General features: G+C 37.3%; 1 protein-coding gene across 6 annotated transcripts in view; it reads left to right on the top strand.

The window, feature by feature from the left end:
- The window catches only part of CCNT2 (cyclin T2), a 50,159-nt gene that overhangs the window by 13,335 nt on the left and 18,677 nt on the right, over positions 1–18,147 (top strand). For 4 of the 6 annotated variants that reach the window (XR_003793891.1, XM_029224979.1, XM_029224985.1 and 1 more), the window contains 2 exons: positions 15,743–15,871; positions 17,690–17,750. Coding sequence is in view for 5 of the 6 variants with exons in the window: in XM_029224979.1 (XP_029080812.1) it covers positions 15,743–15,871; positions 17,690–17,750 (190 nt within the window). In the remaining variant the exon portion in view is untranslated. Of the gene's footprint in view, positions 1–12,855; positions 13,508–15,742; positions 15,872–17,689; positions 17,751–18,147 lie in introns of those variants that run through there. The other 2 variants (XM_029224982.1, XM_029224981.1) reach the window with 2 other exon arrangements.

Here is an 18,147-nt window from a genome sequence, read left to right as displayed (position 1 = left end):
GAATAAGAGTGGTGAGAGTGGGCAACGTTGTCTTGTTCCTGATCTTCGTGGAAGTGATTTCAGTTTTTCACCATTGAGAACGATGTTGGCTGTGGGTTTGTCATATATGGCCTTTATTATGTTGAGGTAAGTTCCCTCTATGCCTACTTTCTGGAGGGTTTTTATCATACATGGGTGTTGAATTTTGTCGAAAGCTTTTTCTGCGTCTATTGAGATGATCATATGGTTTTTCTCCTTCAGTTTGTTAATATGGTGTATCACGTTGATTGATTTGCATATATTGAAAATATTGAAGAATCCTTGCATTCCTGGAATGAACCCCACTTGATCATGGTGTATGATCCGTTTAATGTGCTGTTGGATTCTGTGTGCTAGTATTTTGTTGAGGATTTTTGCATCTATGTTCATCAGTGATACTGGCCTGTAGTTTTCTTTCTTTGTGACATCTTTGTCTGTCTGCTTTTGGTGTCAGGGTGATGGTGGCCTTGTAGAATGAGTTTGGGAGTGTTCCTCCCTCTGGTATGTTTTGGAAGAGTTTAAGAAGGATAGGTGTTAGCTCTTCTCTAAATGTTTGAATTCACCTGTGAAGCCATCTGGTCCTGGGCTTTTGTTTGTTGGAAGATTTTTAATCACAGTTTCAATTTCAGTGCTTGCGATCGGTCTGTTTATATTTTCTGTTTCTTCCTGGTTCAGTCTCAGAAGGTTGTGCTTTTCTAAGAATGTCCATTTCTCCCAGTTTGTCCATTTTATTGGCATACACTTGCTTGTAGTAATCTCTCATGACCTTTTATATTTCTGCAGTGTCAGTTGTTACTTCTCCGTTTTCATTTCTAATTCTGTTGATTTGAGTCTTCCTTTTTTCTTGATGAGTCTGGCTAATGGTTTACTAATTTTAGTTTTACTGATCTTTGCTATCATTTCCTTCATTTCTTTTTCATTTATTTCTGATCTGATCTTTATGATTTCTTTCCTTCTGCTAACTTTGGTGTTTTTTTGTTCTTCTTTCTCTGATTGCTTTAGGTGTAGGTTGTTTATTTGAAATTTTTCTTGTTTCTTGTGGTAGGATTGTATTGCTATAAACTTCCCTCTTAGAACTGCTTTTGATGCATCCCATAGGTTTTGGGTCATCGTGTTTTCATTGTCATTCGTTTCTAGGTATTTTTTGGTTTCCTTTTTGATTTCTTCTGTGATCTCTTGGTTAAGTAATGTATTGTTTAGCCTCCATGTATTTGTATTTTTTACAGATATTTTCCTGTAATTGATATCTAGTCTCATAGCATTGTGGTTAGAAAAGATACTTGATATGATTTCAGTTTTCTTACATTTACCAAGGCTTGGTTTGTGACCCAAGATATGATTTATCCTGGACAGTGTTTCATGAGCACTTGAGAAGAAAGTGTAATCTTCTGTTTTTGGATGGAATGTCCTATAAATATCAATTAAGTCCATCTTGTTTAACGTATCATTTAAAGCTTGTTTCCTTATTTATTTTCATTTTGGATGATCTGTCCATTGGTGAAGGTGGGGTGTTAAAGTCCCCTACTATGATTGTGTTACTGTCGATTTCCCCTTTTATGGCTGTTAGCATTTGCCTTATGTATTGAGGTGCTCCTATGTTGGGTGCATAAATATTTACAGTTGTTATATCTTTTTCTTGGATTGATCCCTTGATCATTATGTAGGGTGCGTCTTTGTCTCTTGTAATAGTCTTTATCTTAGAGTCTATTTTGTCTGATTTGAGAATTGCTACTCCAGCTTTCTTTTGATTTCCATTTGCATGGCATATCTTTTTCCATTCCCTCACTTTCTGTCTGCATGTGTCCCTAGGTCTGAAGTGGGTCTCTTGTAGACAGCATATATATGGGTGTTGTTTTCGTATCCATTCAGCCAGTCTGTGTCTTTTGGTTGGAGCATTTAATCCATTTATATTTAAGGTAGTTATTGATATGTATGTTCCTATTACCATTCTCTTAATTGTTTTGGGTTTGTTATTGTAAGTCTTTTCCTCCTCTTGTGTTTCCTGCTTAGAGAAGTTCCTTTAGCATTTGTTGTAGAGCTGGTTTGGTGGTGCAGAATTCTCTTAGCTTTTGCTTATCTGTAAAGGTTTTAGTTTCTGCATCCAATCTGAATGAGATCCTCTCTGGGTAGAGTAATCTGGTTGTAGGTTTTTCCCTTTCATCACTTTAAATATGTCCTGCCACTCCCTTCTGGCTTGCAGAGTTTCTGCTGAAAGATGAGCTGTTAACCTTCTGGGGATTCCCTTGTATGTTATTTTTCCCTTGCTGCTTTTAATATTTTTTCTTTGTATTTAATTTTTGATAGTTTGATTAATGTGTGTCTTGGCGTGTTTCTCCTTGGATTTATCCTGTATGGGACTCTTTGTGCTTCCTGGACTTGATTGACTATTTCCTTTCCCATATTAGGGAAGTTTTCAACTGTAATCTCTTCAAATATTTTTTCAGTCCCTTTTTTTTTTCTCTTCTTCTTCTGGGATCCCTGTAATTTGAATGTTGTTGCATTTAATGTTGTTCCAGAGGTCTCTGAGATTGTCCTCAATTCTTTTCATTCTTTTTTCTTTATTCTGCTTTGCAGTAGTTATTTCCACTATTTTATCTTCCAGGTCATGTATCCGTTCTTCTCCCTCAGTTATTCTGCTATTGATTCCTTCTAGAGAATTTTTAACTTCAGTTATTGTGGTGTTCATCACTGTTGGTTTGCTCTTTAGTTCTTCTAGGTCCTTATTAAACATTTCTTGTATTTTCTTCCTTCTGTTTCCAAGATTTTGGATCATCTTTACTGTCATTACTCTGAATTCTTTTTCAGGTAGACTGCCTATTTCCTCTTCATTTGTTAGGTCTGGTGTGTTTTTACCCTGCTCTTTCATCCACTGTGTATTTCTCTTTCTTCTCATTTTGCCTAACTTGCTGTGTTTGGGGTCTCCATTTCGCAGGCTGCGGGTTCGTAGTTTCCATTGTTTTTGGTGTCTCCTTCCAGTGGGTAAGGTTGGTTCAGTGGGTTGTGTAGGCTTCCTGGTGGAGGGGACTAGTGCCTGTGTTCTGGTGGATGAGGTTGGATCTTGTCTTTCTGATGGGCAGGACAGCATCTGGTGGTGTGTTTTTGGGTGTCTGTGACCTTATGATTTTAGGCAGCCTCTCTGCTAATGGGTGTATTTGTGTTCCTGTGTTGCTAGTTGTTTGGCATAGCGTGTCCAGAACTGTAGCTTGCTGGTCGTTGAGTGAGCTGGGTCTTGGCTTTGAGATGGAGATCTGTGGGAGAGCTTTCGCAGTTTGATATTATGTGGGGTCGGGAGGTCTCTGGTGGACCAGTGTCCTGAACTTGCGTCTCCCACCTCAGAGACACAGGCCTGACACCTGCCCAGAGCACCAAGACCCTGTCAGCCACCCAGCTCAGAAGAAAAGGGAGAAAAAAGAAAGAAAGAAAGGAAATAAATAAAATAAAGGTGTTAAAATTAATTATTAAAAATAATAAAAGTAATTTTAAAAAGAAGGAAAGAAGAGTGCAACCAAACCAAAAAAACAGATCTTCCAATGATAACAAGTGCTAAAATCTATACTAAAAAACAAAAACAAAAAACGGACAGTCAGAACCCTAGGACAAATGGCAAAAGCAAAGCTATACAGACAGAAATCACACAAAGAAGCATACACATACACACAAAAAGAGAAAAAGGAAAAAATATATATATATAAAAAATAAAAAAAGGAAGAGAGCAACCAAATCAGTAAGCAAATCTACCAGTCATAATAAGCTCTAAATACTAAACTAAGATAAACATAAAACCAGAAATAAATTAGATGCAGAAAGCAAACCCCAAGTCTATAGCTGCTCCCAAAGTCCACCACCTCAATTTTGGGATGATTTGTTGTCTATTTAGGTATTCCACAGATGCAGGTACATCAAGTTGATTGTGGAGATTTAATCCGCTGCTTCTGAGGCTGCCTGGAGAAATTTCCCTTTCTCTTCTATGTTGTACAGCTCTTGGGGTTCAGCTTTGGGTTTGGACCCACCTTTACGTGTAGGTTGCCTGAGGGCGTCTGTTCCCCACCCAGACAGGACAAGGTTAAAGGATTGGCTGATTCGGGGGCTCACTCAGGCCCTGGGGTGGGGAGGCGTATGGATGCAGGGCGAGCCTGCGGCAGCAGAGGCCAGCAGGACGTTGCACCCGCCTTAGGCGCACCGTGTGTTCTCCCAGGGAAGTTGTCCCTGGATCACGGGACCCTGGCAGTGGCGGGCTGCACAGGCTCCCGGGAGGGGCGGTGTGGACAGTGACCTGTGCTCGCACACAGGCTTCTTGGTGACTGCAGCGGCAGCCTTAGGGTCTCATGCTCATCTCTGGTGTCCGTGCTGATAGCCATGGCTCATGCCTGTCTCTGGAGCTCATTTAGGCGGTGCTCTGAATCCCCTCTCCTCGCACACCTGGAAACAGTGGTCTTTTGCTTCTTCAGCAGCTCCAGACTTTTTCCCGGACTCCCTCCCAGCTAGCTGTGGCACACTAGCCCCCTTCAGGCTGTGTTCACGCAGCCAACTCCAGTCCTGTCCCTGGGATCTGACCTCTCAAGCCTGAGCCTCAGCTCCGAGCCCCCGCCCGCCCCGGCGGGTGAGCAGACAAGCCTCTTGGGCTGGTGAGTGCTGGTCAGCACCGATCCTCTGTGCGGGGATCTCTCCGCTTTGCCCTCTGCACCCCTGTTGCTGTGCTCTCCTCCGTGGCCCCGAAGCTCCCTGCTCCACCACCCGCAGTCTCTGCCCGCGAAGGGGCTTCCTAGTGTGTGGAAACCTTTCCTCCTTCACAGCTCCCTCCCACTGGTGCAGGTCCCGTCCCTATCCTTTTGTCTCTGTTTTTTCTTTTGCCCTACCCAGGTACGTGGGGAGTTTCTTGCCTTTTGAGAGGTCTGAGGTCTTCTGCCAGCATTCAGTAGGTGTTCTGTAGCTTGCTCCATATGTAGATGTAGTTTTGATGTATTTGTGGGGAGGAAGGTGATCTCCATGTCTTACTCCTCCACTGTCTTATAGGTGCAAATTCACCATCTGAATCATTTTTTTAATGTCTGTTAGTTTGGAGGTGTGTTGGTTTGTTAAATTTTTTGGTGTTTTTAATTGTGGTAAAATATAACATAAAATGTAACATTTAAACCATTTTTAAGTGTACAGTTCAGTGACATTAAGTACATTCACATTGTGTGCACCCATCCCCACCATCCATCCATATCCAGAACGTTTTATCTTCACAAACTGAAAGTCTATTTAGTAATCAAACTTCACATTTCCCCTTTCTCCCCACCCCCAGCAACCACCATTCTACTTTGCTATGAATTTCACTATTCTTGGTACCTCCTGTAAGTGGAATCTTAAAATATTTGAACTTTTATATCTACCTTATTCCACTTTACCTGATGTCTTCAAGATTCATGTTTGTTGTAGCATGTGTCAGAATTTCCTTTCTTTCTAAAGCTGAGTAATATTCCATTGTATGTTTATACTACAGTTGTTCATCCATTTTAATTTGTTAATGGACAGATGGATAGCTGCTATAAACATGAATATACAAATTGCTCAATTCCTTGCTTTCAGTATTTCAGGGTGTATACCCAGAAATGGATTTACTGGATCACATTATAATTCTGGGTTTAATTTTTTGAGGAACTGCCGTACTGTTTTCCATAGCAATAGCACCATCTCATATTCCAACTAGTAATACACACAGATGCCAATTTCACATCCTCACCAACACTCTTTTTTTTGGTGTTTTTGGCTGCATTGGGTCTTTGTTGCTGTGCACAGGCTTTTCTCTGGTTGCGGAAAGTGGCTCCTCTTCATTGCGGTGGCTTCTCTTGTTGCAGAGCACGGGCTCTGGGCATGTGGACTCTAGAGTGCAGGCTCAGTAGTTGTGGCGCACGGGCTTAGTTGCTCCGCAGCATGTGGGATCTTCCCAGACCAGGGCTCGAACCCAAGTCCCCTGCATTTGCAGGCGGATTCTTGACCACTGTGCCACCAGGGAAGCCCCACCAACACTTACTCTTCTGGTTTTCTGATAATAACCATCCTAACAGGTGTGAAGTGGTATTTCATTGTAGTTTTGATTTGAGATTCTCTGATGACTACTGGTGTTGAGCATCTTTTCATGTGATTATTGGTCATTTATCTTCTTTGGAGAAATGTCTACTCAAGTCCTTTGTCCATATTTTAGTTGAGTGTTTTGTTGTTAAGTTATATGAGTTCTTCATATACTCTGGATATTGATCCCTTATCATATACATGATTTGCAAGTATTTTCTCCCATTCTGTAGGCCAACTTCATATATATGTGTGTATATATATATATATATATATAATATATATTTTAGTGCACAAAAGGTTTTAATTTTGATGAAGTCCAAATTTTTTCTTCTGTTGCCTGTGCTTTCTTTTTTTTTTCCCCCGCAGTACGCGGGCCTCTCACTGTTGTGGCCTCTCCTGTTGCAGAGCACAGGCTCCGGACGCACAGGCCCAGCGGCCACGGCTCACGGGCCCAGCCGCTCCACGGCATGTGGGATCTTCCCAGACCGGGCCACGAACCCATGTCCCCTGCATCAGCACCAGGGAAGCCTGTTGCCTGTGCTTTTGGTGTCATATCCAAGAAATCATTGCCGGGCTTCCCTGGTGGCGCAGTGGTTGAGAGTCCGCCTGCCGATGCAGGGGACATGGGTTTGTGCCCTGGTCTGGGAAGATCCCACATGCCGTGGAGTGGCTTGGCCCGTGAGCCGTGGCCGCTGAGCCTGTGCGTCCGGAGCCTGTGCTCTGCAACAGGAGAGGCCACAACAGTGAGAGGCCCGCGTACTGCGGGGAAAAAAAAAAGAATTGCCAAATCCAAAATTATAATCCAAAATTATTTCCCGTATTCTTCTAAGTTTTATAGTTTTAGTTCTTACATTTAAGTCTTTGGTCCATAGTGAGCTAATTTTTATATATGGTGTAAGGTAAGGGTCTGATTTTTGCATGCGGATATTGTTTTCTCAGTACCATTTGTTGACTTTTTTTTTAAGCAGTTCTTTGTAGTGTGATTTTTGTTGCTTAGGGACAACTCTTCTAATTTTTTTCTTATAGTATCTTTGTAAGACCTAAATACTTTTTGTGATACTCACTTTTTTCAGAGATTAGTTTTCCTGAGTTTTAAGTAGATGTGTTTCAGAGGAGCTTTTCTAACTTCACTGTTATTTTGTGTGATATTCAGAAATGTAGCAGGTTGCTTTCTGGGGCTTCCTGGCTGTGTTCCCCTACCTCATTTTTATCTCTGCTTTGCCTTGTACCTATCCTGCCAATTTTGCTTTTTGTTCCCAGAAGTTTTTCTTCAATATGGAGTCCTGGAAGAGAGCCTTGGGAGATCAGTTTCAAAAGTTCATAGAAGTTAGCTTCAACCCTTTAAGCCTTATTCTAGGCCTCATGCATTCATCCACTTAATTGGACTTGACAGAATTTTTCGCAGGTTTAGCTGCTGTTATCAAATTGGCCTGCCATGGTTTCCAGTGGGTGCCTGTTGGCTACTTTGAGTTTCTTCTGTTATCAAGTCCAGCACATGCCCCATTACTTCCCTTTCCTTATTGCATAGATGCTGATACTGTAGGTATTGTGGTTACAGTAGCCTGTTTTCTCCTCTCCCATTTGTATATTGGGATTTCCTTGTTAAGTGGTTTGGTTATAAGCATCCATAGGCTCTTGGTTTTGCTATCTTGTTACTCTGATTTTCTGTGGAGATTTGAGTAAGCAAGGCAGAAGATCCATCAGAGAGCGTTTGATAAACATATGAAAGCATGTGATATTCTTGTTAGATTTTTTTTCAGATTGATTCTGAAAAGAGCTCAAAGTTTTTAAAAAAAGCTTTAAGGTTATTTTGAAACATGGTGCTCTATATGTCTAGTTACATATGTTGACTGATGGAATGTATTGACCATATCTTATACAAGTCTTTATAAAGTCTTCATGAAGCAGCTTTTTACCCTCAAAATTAAATGATTGTAAAATATTCATATAATTCATACTTTTTTTTGTGCACACACACATACTTGTGTCTGCCAGTCTTGTTAGTTCATATGCTTCTTTGATGGCTTTAGCTTATTTGTCCCAGAACCAAGAAAGTATTTTATACAATTTGGTGATGTAGTAATTCTAAACTGAGCCTGGTCTATAGAATAGAGCAGATTTTTATGTTAACAAATATGCAAAGAGTGTTTGCATTAGCCAAGGCACACAAAGGTCTCTGTATGAAGACTGACTTTATGTAATTTATAAACTGATTTTGAAGGCATAACAAAGATATTTTTAGTACATAAAATTGTTTACAGTAATTTTTTAAAGTGAAAATCAGACTATATCACTATACATTCTACTATAAACATGTGTACACATTCTAGGGAATGAGGAAAGTGATAGAAACATCCTTACCACCCCACAGCATTTTGGGGCATTAACTTAATATTTTATACTTAAATATAAGTTGTGGTCCTAGTTGTAAAGCTGGCATGTTAAGTACTCCGTGTATGTCATATTTAAGGAAATAGATGTGATGTGAACTAATGGGCATAGGGTTTCTTTTGCGGGTGATGAAAATATACCTTAAATTCACCAGTTTAGAATGTGTAATTCAGTGGGTATATTTATAGAGTTATGCAGCCATTATCACAATCTAAGTGTATAGTACTTTCATCACCCCAAAAAGAAACCTCATGCCTATTAGCAGTTCGCTGATTTTTCTCCCCCCTCCCAATCCTGGACAACCATTCTGTCTCTGTAGATTTGCCTATTCTGGACATTGCATATAAATGGAATTATGCAATATGTGGTATTACACTTAGCATAATGTTTCCAAGATTCGCCCATGGTGTAGCATATATTAGCACTTCATTCCTTTTTACTGCTGAGTAATATTCCATTCATTGTGTGGATATCTCATTTTATTCGTCCATTTATCAGTTTGTGGACATCTAGGTTGTTTCAAATTTTTTGCTATTGTGAATAATGCTGGTGTGAACATTCGTGTGCAAGGTTTTGTGTGGAGTTAAGGTTTTGTTTTCTCTTGAGTATATGCCTGGGAGTGGAATTGCTAGATTGTATGGTAAAGCTAGACCTCAATAATCTTAGGTAGCTTTTTTTTTTAATATTTTATTTATTTATTTATTTTGGCGGCACCGGGTCTTAGTTGTGGCACATGGGATCTTCCTTGTGGCGTGAGGGATCTTTTAGTTGAGGCATGTGGACTTCTTAGTTTTTGCATGTGGACACTCAGTTGCAACATGCATGCGGGATCTAGTTCCCTGACTAGGGATTGAACCCGGGCCCCCTGCATTGTGAGTGAGGAGTCTTACCCACTGAACTACCAGGGAAGTCCCTTGGATAGCCTTTTTAAAGACATTTTGTGAAACTGCCAAATGGTTTTCCAGAGTATTCATACCATTTTACCTTGCCATAAACAACGTTAAATGGTTCCACTTTCTCCACATCTTTGCCAACACTTAAACTGGCTTTTTTCAAAATTATGGTTATCCTAGTGAGTGTACAGTAGTATCTCGTGGTTTTGATTTGCATTTCCGTAGTGACTAATGGTCTAGAGCATCTTTTCATGTGTGTGTTGGCTATTTGTATATGCTTAAGCCTTGAACAGTACAGGGTTTAGGGACCCCACCCCCACACACTAGGAAATATGCATAGAACTTTACCGTTGCCCTGCCGTCTGTATACAAGGTTCTACATCTGTGGATTCAACCCACTGCAGTTGCTAAGGCACTGTAGTATGTATTTATTGAAAAAAAATCTAAGTTGTAGGACGTCTTTATATATTCTGGGTAATAATCGCTTATCAGAAAAATAATTTGGGAGTATTTTCTTCCATTCCATTGCTTGTCTTTTTCACATTCTTGATGGTGTCATTTGTAGCACATGTATCCAATTTATTAATATTTTTCTTTTGTCACTTGTGCTTTGGTATATCTAAGAAAGCATTGCCTGATCCAAAGTTATGAAGATTTATTGCTGTATTCTTATAGGAGTTTTTTAAAATAGCTTTAGCTCTTACATTTTGTCCTGTGATCCATTTTCAGTTACTTTTGGTTTGTGGTGTTAAAGAGGGAGGGATGGACTTCATTTTTTTGCATGTGATTATATGGTTGTCCCAGCACTATTAGGTGAAAAGACTGTTTATTGAACTATCTTGACACTCTTGTTGAAAAATCAGTTGACCATAAATATAATGTTTATTTCTGAACTCTTTGTTCTATTCCACAACCTATATGTCTTTATGCAGTACCACATAGTCTTGATTACTGTAGCTTGTAAGTTTTGAATTCAGGAAGTATGAGTCTTTCCAACTTTGTTCTTCTTTTTCAAGGTTGTTTTGGTTATTCTCTGTCCCTTGCATTTCCATATGAATTTTAGGATCAGCTGGTCAGTTTCTGCAAAAAAGAAGCTGGGATTTGACAGGGATTGTGTGAATCTGTAGATCAATTTGGAGAATCAGGCCATCTTCACAGTATTAATTCTTCTATAATATTAGTTTTTGTTTGTTTAGCCATCTGAAGAAAAGTGGTTTTTTTAAGGTTTATGTGGTATGATAGAATACATATGCAACGTTAATGTTCTTATTTCACAGTACTATGATTGTTTATTTTGGGCTGGTAGGAGCTGAATATGTAAGGGAGAGTTGAACACCAACATTTGAAATGCTAAGGGTGTTTTAAACTATAAATTGATTTTTTTCATTTTTGTAACAAATTCATAATGATGAGGTACTCCTCAGTAAATAAATTTTAAAATGCCAAATTGTGTTAAGCATATTAAATGTATTTAAATATAATGTAATTACTTTGGAAATCAAGCCCTGTTCTCTTCATCAGTACTATTTTTCAGCAATACTGAATACTAGTATTTTTTCAGTCTTTATTAAGCCAGCTCTTTTTAAAATGTAACTAGATGTTCCAAATAACATCCAACCTGAAGATTTGTTTAAATTCTCAACATAAAATTTCTTACGTTGACAGTATTACACTCACACATAATTATATGGGTAGGAAAACAGCTAAAATGCCAGAGTGAGTTAATGACATTTTCTGTAACACTGAAATGCCAGTCTTTTCAGTGCAGTAAAATTAAGGGTTTAAACCCCTTTTTAACATTGTACTGGAATTTTGGTTTAATTTGTTGAAGCTTGGTGATCTTTCTTAGTAACAAACAGACATTTTGACCTATTTCGTTTTCTTCTTTGTTGGGGGGCTGTTTTTCTTCATATCTAAGTTTTTACTTTACTTTTCCTGTTCTGGGATCCTCTTTCTGTGAGTCTTTGCTGAAGTTAAACCATTACCACTTTTCCGTAACTATAGCCATAGGCAAGTGAGTTCCAGATTCAGACTGTGGTATCTAGAACTAGCTGGATATTTATTAATGAAGCGTCTTCAAGGCACAGAAAATAGTTACTCCTATTCTTAGAGGACAGGAAGTGTTGGGGCAGTTAAGGGACAAGGCAGAAATGGCCTCACCAGCCTGTAAGACCTAAAGATGAAACCTAAGAAAAGATTAGAAAAAGCTTGTTGATGATGTATTAGCAAATAGAAAGCAGACTTGGAGGTCTTTGCTTCTGTTAGGGCTTTTTTGCATTAGCAGATTTAAAGTTGAAGAGTAATAAAACAGCTATGGCTAGTTCTTAAAATGTATACACAAAGTGTATGCAGAAAATTAGCTACTAAAAGAATAAAGACCAGAATGATTTATTTGAAACTGATTTTGATGTAGCCATTTTCAGTGACTTAGAAATCACCCAAGCTTTTTGTTATTGCAAACTGACCTTGCCTCCAACTATCAAGGTTGAAGGCAGCAATGGAGAGTGAAGAATGTCAGCAGTGAGGGCATCATGAGCAGAAGGGGGAGACAGCGGCCAGGAATGGGCAGGAGGAGAAAGATGGAGAAGGAAGGGAGTCAGATCAAGAGGTAGGAATGGAAACATACAAAGGAATAGAATAAGAGAAGAATGTAAAAACAGCTGGAGGGAGAAGGGAAGAGAGGAGTACAAGTGTAATCATTGAAGTAAAGTCAGGTGTCATCATTTCAGTGTTTCAATCTGCTTATTAGTTAGGACTACAATGAACCCTTTAAAGAATTGAGTTTAACCGTGGAAGAAAGAAGGTGAGCGAGAAAGAAGGGAATTTTGATGAGCATGTTAAATCACTTTTTAAATTTAAGATCAACCCTAAAAATACACAACTGTTGTTTCATTTTGCAGCATAGTAATAATAATATTTGAGTCATATTACAGTGGGGCACTATTCTAAGTGCTTTACATATATTGATTCATTTAATCCTTACCACAACTTAATAAGCAGATACTATTTCTCCCATTTTACAGATGCGGAAACTGAGCCACAAAGAGAATAAGTAATTTGCCTAGGCTAGTCAGATAACAGAGCCAGGATTCCACTGAGGCAGTCTGACTACTGTGCTACAGCTGGCTTCATCACCTCTACCTCCCCCTCTCCATCATTTGTATGGTATATTTCTGTAGAAATTTGTCTTGTTTTGAGAATGTAATATACCCTTGAAATAGTTGTACATCTGCTAGAGTGACAAACTGTGGACACTATTTAAAGATCAGTTTTTCTTCTCTTTAGTTACAGTAACTTGAGAAAGTTTATTAAACTCAGTACCAGAACACAAAAGATGAATAGTGCATGGTCCCTGTCCCCAGTGAACTGAATCTCAGTTTGTAATTGGTCATTTGAACCAACCAGATGTCTACTCCAATATTGGTGTGAATTCTTTTACTTTGAACCAAGTTTGCTAATGAATGTTTGTTGTCTTCAGAAGTATGCTCACCTTTAAAAGCCACCGACCAACTAGAAGTATTGTCGTTACTTAAAGGTTTTTGAGTTATTTTTGTTTTAATAAGCTAAACAACAAAGTCAGCTTTTCATACAAAAAGCAGTGGTACCTAGTTTGATTACCTTCCTTAGTCATCCTTAAAATTAAAGCCTCGCATGGATATTCACAAAGTATCTAAAAAGGTGTTTTGTTTTGTTTTGTTTTTACAGCCCTGATGGAGTAAGATGTTTGCAGGCAGTAGAGGAGGAAATGTGAATGGAGGTAGTGGATTTCACCAGGAACTTTGGAAGAGTGTTGGGTATTAGTTGCACTGGAGGAGGATGAGAATTGAGCCCTATTTAGAGGGAGAACAGAAAGACTTCTGTGAGGAGTGTGGGTAAATAAACCAGGAACCTATCCTGAAGATCATTGCTTAGCTCCTTGAATACTTAATTTTTAAAACTTTTTTGTAGAATTTTAGAATCATTCACTAGCATGCATATTTTGTGTCCATTGAGACTGTCTTCTAAGGAGAAGAGCTATGTGGTTTGAAAGTGCTTCTTGATATTGAGGTTTACAAAAAGTCTGAAGAGGATGGAGCTGTGACTGGGAGTCCTAAGAGATTTTACCAAGAAAAACTCATTGGAGACTTTTAGAAGTGCCCTTTAGGCAAGTAAGAGAAATTCTGGATTATCTGGTGTTAGGAAGACAGTTTAAATATTAAGTTCAGTCTAATTTGACTTTTCATTTGAGCCTGTATTGCTTCACTGTTTGACAAAGAGTTCTAGCATTTGAAGGTTGACTTAGCCATTTCCCTCTTAGACATGAACGAGATAATAAATGAGAGATTGTGGGAAACTGAGAGTATCTTCATTTTATTGAGTGTTTCTTGCATTTCTTACCTTGGCATTGGCTCTTAGATTTTTTGTTTTGACATTTGGAATACTCTGAACTTAATATTGGTGCCTTTATATTAATATGTGGATTATCCACATGTCATTCATTAAGCAAGCATTTTGAACAGCAGCTCACAATGCTGGATAACGAATGAATAATTTAGTCTCTGTGTTCAAGCTGCTTCTAGACTGGTAGGGCAGACAAAATTAATAAACCCCAAGTTAGAGTACAGTGTAAGTACAATGATAGAGGAATACACCATTTGCTATTGAATAAAGAAGAGCAATTCACTCTTACTCGGGAATTTTACCTTGGGTGGGTGTGATCTTTTGAGGCAAGCTGTTAAATAGAAAAGGAATTAATCAAACAGACTAGGTAGCAGTGGTAAGAAATTTTCAGTATGTAGACAGAATGACAGAACAGATAGAACATAATTGTCCACTCTCAGTTATCTTACACTTTCTACATCTCAGGGACCCCCCTGCCCTGGATGACTGCCATATAACTGGTATCTCAAGAATATTGACTAATTTTGGTATTGCTTAATTAAATCTGTTGTAAAGAATAACAGTTTAGTCTGTATCTATGAAAACTAAGAATAAGTTGCTTTTCTGAGCATTCTCAGTTTTTTAAACCATTTCCTGTTGTAATTTTAAGAGACTGAAATAAATTGAAAGTCCAAGATGGAATTATTCAGTCTATTTAAGGTAACATTATTGCTGGTTGTTTGTAGCCAAACTCACTTAATTTTAGGTATGTTTTAAAGATTTATACACAGGAAGAGAACTTCGTGAAGTCATTTTTACTCCATTGACTCATCTGCAAATGCAGTTGGACTAGAGAAGGCCCCTTTCAGATCCAAAATCCAGTGATTAAATTTTATATCTCAAGAATGATATTTATAAGTTGTCTTAAAAGCTATCAGAAGAAAGATCCATCTTCCCTGTATAAAATTTTCTCCTTATGTTAACTACCCAAATCATGTAGCTTGATTTATGCCCCCCTCTCTCCTCCCCTCCTTCTTTTGGCATTGTTTCTCTATAGTGATTGATAACCCCTCAGATGCAGTTAGACTCAGATATTCATCTCTTGAAAAAATAATGTACCTGAATCTTGACGTTTAGAAATTATCTTTTCATGACACATTTTTTGTATATATTCCTAGAATGTTATTTGAACTTAAATTATGCCAGTTTTCTGAGTCAGCAATTATTTGGTTTACTACTAAGTTTTTGGATAAATATTTGCTCAAAATTGGTGTTCTCTTAGTCAGTATCTTTATAGTGCAATGTTCTTACGCTTCTATCCCAAGAACATAACTTACTAAAGCTAAAAAAAAAAAAAAAAGTTAATTTTTTTCATCTCCAGTTAGAAAGGTTTCTACTCTATTGGTTTGTCTTACATGTTTATATTCCCTGGTTTTTTAGCTACTTTTAATATTGCTATATTGAAGTAATAGAGATATTAGGGAGCAGTTTCATGTTCAGAACCCTCTTATTTTGCCTTGTAGATTCTTGTTCTTTTTCTCTCTTAAGCAAGATTGTATAGCTCTTAGCCACAAAATGAAGCATTGAATAAAAGAATCCTAGTAAGTGGTGACTGCCTCAGAAGAGGGAAAATCTGGGTATACTTTACCCACTTTTCTTTTTTTTCTTTTTCCTTTCTTTCTTTCTTTTTTTTTTTTTAAAGCTTTGGCTTCATTATTTTGCTTGAGTTTTTTCCTTTACCTCCACAATGTGCGTTAATATTATTTAAACTCTCTTTTAGCTAAAGTGTAAGTCTTTTTCCTTTTAGAATTCTACTTGCAAAACAAGTAAAACAGATTTTATAGACTGAGGTAACTAGTTCTATCTAATGAATAACTTTTTAAAAATTTAATCTCGTCATAGCCCAGCTTCAGTTCATACTATTAATATGGCATTCCTTTTTTGCATGCCCCCTCCCTTAGAAAGTAGAAAGTGTTTCCAAAATTTATTTGTTTTTAAATCACCAAATTTTATCTTTTCCACAGATAATATCACCTACTGCATTATTTTTGGCTGCAAAAGTAGAAGAACAGGCTCGAAAACTTGAACATGTTATCAAAGTAGCACATGCTTGTCTTCATCCCCTAGAGCCACTGCTGGATACTAAATGTGATGTATGTAAAAATTGGGTGTTTTGGGTTTTGAAACCTTTTCATTATTTAGATTTAATAAAAATACAATTCGATTAGTGTTGCCTTCCAATGCTGCTTATTACTATTACGACTTAGGAATGTAATACCAGGAAGTGATCTGACAGAAACATATTTCATGTTAATGTTCATGAATTTCATTGTCATTCTGCGTCATGTAAAGCTTTGATTCAAAGGTACTTTTTAAGTGTTTCACATTTTGTTTATCCTCACAGCAAACCTGTGATATATGTAGAGGGTATATCATATCACCTTCATAGTTTGGGTGTATTTAAGACCAGAGATATATAATTCTCTTAAATTGTCGGCAAGTAAGGGAATAGAAAAACCTCTGGATTTATCTCTAGACCAGTAATTACTCTTTTTATGGAAGTGTTCCTTTATTAATGCGTGTATGCTACTACTATTCTCTGACACATAAAGATTTATTTTACCATGCTTTCATGAGTGTCATTTTGAAATTATTTTTGTTTTCCTAAAGCGTAATACTGGTTTACAGGCAGCTTGTTCATCACCAGTGTTTCAATAGACCTTGTTTGAAAACATTTTTAAATGTTCTGACATCTTAAAACAGAAGCTAGCCTTCTGGGCCTTTGAAATCCTTTTTCTAGCACTCCTATGTAAGTGAGTTGCTTTATCAGGAACTGTTAACTACTGAATGACTACCAGACTGTATTAATTCAGTTTGATTTGGATCAAGTTTAAGGTCCAAATGAAATATATCTGATTTTATAATGACAGGTTTTATCCTACATGTTGGCTTTTAGGGACTAAAATATTAATGTAGCTATTCAATAATAGAGAATGTATGATTATTTAAAGTTACTTCTTATAGTTTCTATTAACTTTACAAATTCAGAATTATTTCTTGTGAATGCTTAGGGTATTGTTCAAATAATAGAAAAATCTGTGTTTTAAAATTCAGCTCAGTGATCTCAAAATGGGCATAAATAAAGGTGCTTTCACTCTAAGTTTAGCAATATGTCCTTAGAAATGAATATTTATATATAATATAGTTTTCTTATCACCTTAGTCAATTGTCATGATATAAGAATGAGATGGCAGGAAAGTTTTCATACCTTTTATTCCCCGAGTAATTACATTAGGGCAATGATTTATTGAAGTTGAGGGAGAAGATCGTCTGTTTTTGTCCCCACAGGTGTATGGTACATTGTTTTGGTATTTTATAGCTAAAATTTTTTCTTTTAATCTAGGGGTTTGAGGGATTGTTTTATTTTGTCTTTTCTGAAGAGAGGAATTTAATTCTAAAAAATAACGCACTGACCTACTGTGACAGTCAAGGAATTACTACATGAAATATCCTAGAGTGAGTTGATAAATCCTTTTCTTTAAAGGCCAGTTCGAATTTAATCTTACTTGGGTTGGCGCTTCCTGTCCTTAATGAGTCTTGAAGCACCAATGCCTAGGTAAAGTTTTACGTTACAGACTGGAGATGTCTTTTTTCAATTAACCTACCCCCTTTCATATTATTATTTTTAGATTGGTGTTTGTTTTGTTTTGTTTTGCTTTGCTTTGCTTTGTTTACATTTCCTGTATTAGAAGTAATTGAATTTAGAGTTTCCTGTATTAGAAGTAATTGAATTTAGAATTATCACAGAAAATAGGTTTTCTCTATCACCCTCAGTTTTATTTTCTTCATATTTCCAAACTACCTTGTAGTAGTTTGTAATGAATCTATAATACTCATGAGATTTAACAGTCCCATAGTCTAGTAGTGTTATGTTTATTAAGCATTTTAATATTATTATTTTTACCTGGCAGGCTTACCTTCAGCAGACTCAAGAACTGGTTTTACTTGAAACCATAATGCTACAAACCCTAGGTATGTACTTATGTCAGGTATTATTTGTGTGTGTGTGTTCTTCAGTGCAGTATTCTAAATAAAGGAAAAGATTTCTGGAGTAATTTTATCATTGAAGAAAGTTTCATTTGAAAATAAAGTTTGGTGCCAGAATAGTATTGCCTGGTTCTAAGGAAGCCATTTTTTAAATTTTAATTTTGTTTAGCATTTAATTGAATGGCAAACATAGCCTTCAGTCTGATTTCTTATATTTTCAGATAGTTGAGACACTGTGCTTCATTTTGGATTTGCATTGGGGAATAAAATGGTCCTTTAGGGCTGTGGTGTATGACTGTAATATGTATAAACATACATGGCAGTCCTGCTGTACTAGAGCTTATGAATTTATCACATCATTTTATTGTATTTTTTTAAATAT

This window comes from Monodon monoceros, unplaced genomic scaffold (assembly GCF_005190385.1).
Source record: "Monodon monoceros isolate NGI ecotype Baffin Bay Population unplaced genomic scaffold, NGI_Narwhal_1 Super_Scaffold_16, whole genome shotgun sequence".
Taxonomy (NCBI): domain Eukaryota; kingdom Metazoa; phylum Chordata; class Mammalia; order Artiodactyla; family Monodontidae; genus Monodon; species Monodon monoceros.
The sequence above is the reverse complement of the archived record's forward strand: the minus strand, read 5'-3'. Positions and strand labels throughout refer to the sequence as shown.